Source organism: Chanos chanos, chromosome 3, assembly GCF_902362185.1.
Source record: "Chanos chanos chromosome 3, fChaCha1.1, whole genome shotgun sequence".
NCBI classification, from domain to species: domain Eukaryota; kingdom Metazoa; phylum Chordata; class Actinopteri; order Gonorynchiformes; family Chanidae; genus Chanos; species Chanos chanos.
Window position 1 is genome coordinate 51,144,573 of NC_044497.1, and position 6,801 is coordinate 51,151,373.

Genomic DNA, 6,801 nt, shown 5'->3' on the forward strand with positions numbered 1-6,801 from the left:
GAGTGATCTCATGTAAAATGTGTCTGAACAAGAAGGCAGCGGACTGTGAGGTGAAGCCAAGTCAACATTGCGTCAGCAGAGATGGTTATTCCACCAGGATTGAACATACGTGTTGAGGAGCACTCACTGAATCAGACTGTTACATCCTTCCAAATTGTCGGCATTGTGAGGTATAACCCTTTATATGTGTGTAGTCAGGATATAGCTGGTATCACGGGGAGTTTGCTGTATCTGGCAAATGACATACCTCTTCTGGGGCATGTGAGGACAAAGCAACAGGATATGAGCAAGAATTCTATGAGATGGCCTGATACGTGTTGGCATACACCTCTGTCTTGACCTTTATTTCTGAAGATTACACTGTTCAGAAGGAAGCTGTGTGAGCCAATGCAGGGAAGTAAATGTAACAAACCCAAAAGAAACTCCCTGACATTAGATGAAGTGAACGGCCTATATGAAATGGCTTTGCTAAATCCATGTCTTATGGATCAGTACATTACCGTCACGTAGAATTTGGAGTCTCTGTAAAACAAACACTTTTAACTGTAATGTAACACCTGTAAAATCGGGGTCCAATGCACATTGATTCAGGGGTGGTGCTAACATTGTCCTGAAGTGCTCTGGGCGTGTTCTCAGGGGGTATCGTAATTCAACCTACGGGGTTTCAGCAATCTTCCGGGCAGGACACCAGAGAAGCGGTTCGATAATGCACAATGCACCAAAGTAAGCACAACCAAAATGACAGAGCTGTGAGGGAGACGCCATTGGGTCCTGAAATAGGGCTAGAAGAACATAATTGTATTAGCATCCATTTTTTAAAATCTAATTTTTTAAAATTTAATGTCTTTGCTTGTTCACTTTTTGCATATAGTAAATTCCAATTTTATTTAAAAGTCATATCAAAGCGAAATCTTGGGGGGGGGGGGCACTGGAGGATCAAAGAGACTGGAGACAGTGCTTCATATGACTGATGCAGCAAGCCGGTTCTCTCATCAGCATTTCAGACGGAAAAAAAAAAAAAAAAGAGGGCGAGTTTGCATTATTCTTCCCCTTGACAGAAAAGAAAGCTGCAATGTTGAGATCTCGGCTCCGGCGGGATGACTTTGAAAGAGTTTCTGAGCGCTTGCCAAAGGCTTTTTGGTTGTGTGTTCTTGGCGGCACTTATAGCTACAGAATAGATGATCAATGGAACCTAATGGGATGAACCAAATACAGATCAGATCAAGAAGCATTAAGATCTGTATCCTACAGTGCTGATTAGATGTAAGTTAATGTGAAGTTCAAATAAAATCACGCACCAGTTAGATGGTTTGTAACAGATTTTGACAATGAACTATTTCCTATATAGTTCAGCAGGAGGATTAGTGGGCAAGATTCATGAACAACTAACATTCAGGCACATTTCCTACTTCTAAGCTGATATAGTCACAATCTGTGACAAATTGAGGAAATCTGTTCTTTCAATTTGACACACGGTGTTTGACATACCGACAGTTATGGCATAACAGGCCTTATAATGGGGCTATTTAAAGCATCCGAACGCGTATCTGCACTCAGATTAATCAAGTTGAAGTTTGTTGTCGCCGAGAAACTTTTTTGTCCTTTACTGCCATCTAGCGTACAGTACGTGTACACGCGCCTTGCTCGAATCGAAGTGGCTAGTATTTATTGAGTTTGTTAATAATATTTTCAGAAACGTTACAGTAATGAATGAAAGTCAGTTTGATTATAGTTAAAATTATTCACTTATATTTACGCTTATTTAAACAGACAGACACATATACGATTAACGTTTCTCCATCCTTTGATAGTCTGTCTTCGTCTGACGAATACGTGCAGGCGTTATCTCAGACAGCTATGTACAGGGTCCTTCTTTTCATCACACTATCACACGACACACGCCTAATAAGAAAATAAACTAAGTAAGTAACTGAGTAATGGAAGGTAACATTTTGTTTTTGGACGGTCTAAATCGTACTGTGTCTATATAGCTTTGACATTACTGACAGGCCCAGTATCCGGCCCTTTGGGCACTCTAACAGTGTGTGCATGAAATGTTTTATGGTAGGTTATCCGCAGTATATTGGTAGTTGGTTAGCTCTAGCAAAACAAGCTGAGGCGCAGCTAACACGTTTTAGAAATCCACCTCAAGACTGTTACAGCTTGAGAAATGCGGCCTAAACAACAAAGTTTTGTTTGGCCACCTTTTGACGGAAGAATCGTGCCTGATATTTTGGGTTGCCAAGATGAACTGCTTTTCAGTAGGCAGGGTAACCTTATACATAGGGCATCACCCTGGAACATGGTCCAGAACACACTCCAATAGCGTGTGGGGAGTGAAACGGACAAAACGTGGTCCATTTTAACAGTATTTAATTTCTAAAGCAATCAGAAAGAAAACAGATGAATTATTGAAATGCTTCGTAACGTCTCGTCTGCTGACTACCAAAATTTGATAAATCAGTCAGGGTCTCATACGTTTGATTCGTTTCCAAGGCAATGAAACACACTTTTCTGTAGATGCTGAGTCAGAGAACGTATTGAAGATCTGGTTTAGATGATAAGCTAAGTCTTGTACGCTTACGCGAGGGCTCTCTAGTGGTGTCTCTGTGCAGATATTTTCCAAACCTGATTGACTGATTCGTTAGTTTTCGTCATCAGCGCAGTCAACCAAACACAGTGATGCAATCATGCACTGAATGAAGTCGTGGATTTATTTTTGGTATCCAAAAATTCTGTTGTGATAACATTGTGGTCGATTTTATGATATGCTTAAATGAATGTGAAATTCACTTTGCAGCCTGACTAACGGCAGAGAAAGGTAAACAGATCTGACCCTACAGGAGGATACCCCGGTGAGGAAGGAGTACGTGGAGTGGTGAGTCAGTCTCTTCAAAACCTATTACTTTTTTCTTTTTTTTTTAAATCAAAAGTTAAGCCATTTCTACAGAATGGCTGGCAGCTCTTCAGAAGTGGTAGACGTGGAGGCAGGGACAAGACTTGAGTAGGGAACGAAAGGGGGAAAAAGCAGAATGAATTAAGTGAGAAATGAGGTTGGATTCTTCACCGTGTTCTACTTCGATTCCAATTCCAGTATATGTATTTTTTTTTTTTTTCCCTTTTTGTGCATTGATGATCAGGAGACAGGGGCTGCCAAACAGGGAGGACAGATAAAATCAAAACAAAAGAAGAGACAGTAGCCAAAGAGACCCCTAGGAAAAATATGGGCTATAGAAAAGACTGGCCCGTGATAGCTATACAGGGCAGACATGCAGAAATCATTTTTGAATGACTTTGGCTCATCCGTTATAACCTGGGTCAAGATAGTGACAGAGTTACGGTTTTGAAATGTAAATGATTATGTTTGTGTTTTGAAAATATATCCGATATTCCCATCAAAATCCTGATTTCCCAAATCTCCTTTGTGCTGTAATTATGACCGTCTAACTTTCCGTATACATAAAGATCTTGACTTTCAGTGGGTGCTGTTGCCTCCAAGTAAAACCTGGCAATTTCTCGCACTGATTATACAATTATTTGCATCGTGAATTCAAATAAATGGCATTATTTGTTTCGTTGAAACGTCAGAGAAGATGGGACGCTCCTCCAAAGACAAACGCGATATCTATTACCGCCTGGCCAAAGAGGAGGGCTGGCGAGCGAGGAGTGCCTTCAAGCTCCTGCAGCTGGACGAGGAGTTCAACCTTTTTAAAGGCAAGGCCAGCTGTATCGATGATCCTCATTCAGCCATGGGGGATAAGTTAACCTGTTACGCTTTAGCGAAACGTTGTGGCGCGTGACTGCTGTACGTGGGATGTGGAGCTGTGTCTGAACTGTTTTTTTATTTTTTTTTTTGGTGTTCTGCAGGAGTAAGTCGGGCGGTAGATCTGTGCGCCGCCCCCGGCAGCTGGAGTCAGGTCCTGAGTCGAAAACTCCGGTAAGAGCTGTTTAGCCGGTCTGCTAGTTTCATCTAAGATCCCAGCACCTGGGATGTCATGTGTTATCAGGTTCAAGCTGTCATCCTGGATGCAGGACAGACCACCTGTTCCCCCCGTCCCTTTTTTTTTTTTTGTTCTAGCCCCACCCTTTAACTCTTATGATATGTTTCCATTAGAAAGCGTGATTCGATCTGATATGCCTTTGTAATTGCGCGTTTTGTGAAAAGATTTAAAGGAAAGAAAGAGAAAACGTTGATCAGAACTGTCTCCTCTAAATCGGGCCTCAAGAGCCCCTCTCTTACGATAATCCTGGGTGCAAAGTATTGAATGGATTTTTAAGACAACTAGATAATGCTTTTGTTCTAGTTTTATTGAATGGAATACGGTGATACTGAAGGAAAAGCAATTTTAGTCCGGGCTTTTTGAGTATCGGCATTTTTTCCTTTGAAGTACTCTGTACTTTTTGTCTTATTGCATATTTGCTCTGTCTCTTTGGCATAGTAACGGAAAAGAGAAGAGTGAAGACGTCAAGATTGTAGCGGTTGATCTCCAGGCCATGGCTCCACTCCCAGGGGTCACACAGATTCAGGGGGACATCACTAAGGTACCATGACTCAGTCTCCACCGGCCATAGTGGGAGCCCAAACTAACCAGTGCATGTTTTCCCCTAATCATAAGCATCTACTTAAGCGTCGCAAACAGCCATGTATAATACGACATCTGGTTTTCTATTTCTTCAGACGTCCTAAAAACCACATGGCTACATGGCTGTTGTTGATGCTTAAGTGGATGCTTACTGCTGAACAAAAACATTCATGAAGATAAATTGTCCAAATTTCGATGCAAGTATGAGAAAACGCTGCCTGAGCGGTGCGGTAGCTTTCCCCTATAACCTATACAGTTTCACCCTTTAAGACGTATCCATTCATCACGTTTCAGATCTCAACAGCTCAGGAGATAATTCGGCACTTTGAGGGGCAGTCCGCGGACCTGGTGGTGTGCGACGGGGCACCCGATGGTGAGTAGTAATTGCCGTTTGTGTTGAGTTTCAGGATATTTCAGTGGTAAATACCCTCTCTCTGGTGAGCACTGTGGGTACCCTCTTCAGTGTGAAGTCATTTTTTTTTGTGTGTGGTCCCCCTGTGGTTTGAATGATTGTGACTCTGCTTGTATCCTTAGTTACGGGACTTCATGATGTGGATGAATATATTCAAGCCCAGCTGCTGCTAGCAGTGAGTATTACTTCTCTGAAATAGATTTTTTTTTTTTTTTTTGTTTGGTTCCACGCTTGACTTAATTTGTCCAAACAGATCGTTCCTAAGAAATTAAATATGTAATGAATGTCTTCATTTGCTTTGCATCGCCGGTTTAACGTCATTGATCTGATTTGTACCTGCTTTCACAGGCTCTCAATATTACTACACATGTTCTCAAACCTGGAGGCAACTTTGTTGCAAAAGTAAGTTTGTTCAGGATGACTGCTTTCACTGTTACGCATGCACAAGTGCAGTCGGCCATGCCTGTCTTGATTGCTCGTAGCAGTTCTCGTTGGGCACAGTGTTGACATTTACATTATTAATAGGCACACAGAGGTTACAGGACAGTAAGTGCACAGATAGTTTAATTGAATGACATATGCGCAAAGATTTTAAACATTCATATTGCGTGCTTCTTCCCCCTTAAAAAACCTACCCCCTGTCGTTCTCTTCACTCTCTATTATGAAGATATTTCGGGGAAAGGATGTGACCCTGCTGTATTCCCAGCTCAAAATCTTCTTCAGCACCGTGACTTGTGCCAAGCCCCGGAGCAGCCGAAACTCCAGCATAGGTGAATACACCAAACACAGCTGATGGGTGATGTTAGGAAACTAAGCAGTAAGAACAGCCTCGAGTCGGGCTGTCTGTGTATCTCACAACACCATATGTGGTTTTGCTCTCTTACCTGCAGAAGCGTTTGTGGTGTGCCAGAATTATTCACCCCCCGAAGGATATGTCCCCAACATGTCAAATCCACTACTCGATCATTCTTACGGTAACAAGCAGTTTCACGCGATCACATTTATACTTGTATGAAAAATGAGACTAGCGATTGAGTCATACTTTCAGACAGTGAAGGGCTACTGTGCACTTATGTCTGATGCTTAATGTGGGTCATTTTAATTAAAGCAGATAATGGTTGTTCTTTGCAGTGGTGTCCTTTTAATAATGAACAGTAAGCACTTGTTTAATTTTCATTTTTCCAATCTCTTTGCATTAGACGTAGACTTTAACCAGCTAGAGGGACCAAACCGGATTATTGTTCCTTTTCTTGCTTGTGGGGACCTGAGTGCCTTTGACTCAGACAGGACATACCCTCTCCAGGTATTAACACACATTTAGGACACTAAGATGAGAAAACGACTGAAAGATAGCTAAAAGTCCAACCACTGATAAGACTGACCAATATTAGATATTTTGTGCGTTTTTTTTACCGATATTTTAAGCTCTTTTTTTTCCCCCTCAGCTTGACTCTGATAAAGAGTATCAGTATTTACCACCCACTCAACCTCCAATTCAACCACCCTATCAGCAAGCTTGTCTCCTACGCAAAAACAATCTACTGGCCAAGGAGAATTCTCCTTCTGTTTCACTGGATGACGCGCTCTCTGCTATGAACCTCGAGGCCAGTCAGGAACCTAACCCAACGACAAGTTCATCTTCATGAGGCGTCATATTTACTTGTGAACATTTTATGTCACAAAACTGTAATCACAAAAACGTATAGTTTTTTTTTTTTAATGTTTTTGAAAATGAAGTCATTTTATGTAATAGTATTTATCTAACTGATCATTTCTGAATTTCTACTCCTCTCTGTCAATGAATA

At 41.6% G+C, this 6,801-nt stretch overlaps 1 protein-coding gene across 3 annotated transcripts; it reads left to right on the plus strand.

The window, feature by feature from the left end:
- The first annotated feature begins 1,874 nt into the window (after window positions 1–1,874).
- Window positions 1,875–6,801, plus strand: ftsj1 (FtsJ RNA 2'-O-methyltransferase 1). 3 transcript variants are annotated; one of them, XM_030769352.1, is made up of 12 exons: window positions 1,875–1,922; window positions 2,801–2,878; window positions 3,589–3,714; window positions 3,868–3,937; window positions 4,440–4,542; window positions 4,878–4,956; window positions 5,118–5,170; window positions 5,344–5,397; window positions 5,664–5,766; window positions 5,887–5,970; window positions 6,196–6,299; window positions 6,442–6,801. In XM_030769352.1, exons 3-12 carry the CDS (start codon window positions 3,594–3,596, stop codon window positions 6,640–6,642), a joined length of 972 nt encoding a protein of 323 aa, XP_030625212.1. In that variant the 5' UTR covers window positions 1,875–1,922; window positions 2,801–2,878; window positions 3,589–3,593; the 3' UTR covers window positions 6,643–6,801. The 3 variants fall into 3 exon arrangements, with proteins under 3 accessions (XP_030625212.1, XP_030625213.1, XP_030625214.1); XM_030769353.1 differs by having other exon boundaries at window positions 3,594–3,714; XM_030769354.1 differs by lacking the exons at window positions 1,875–1,922; window positions 2,801–2,878 and having other exon boundaries at window positions 3,553–3,714.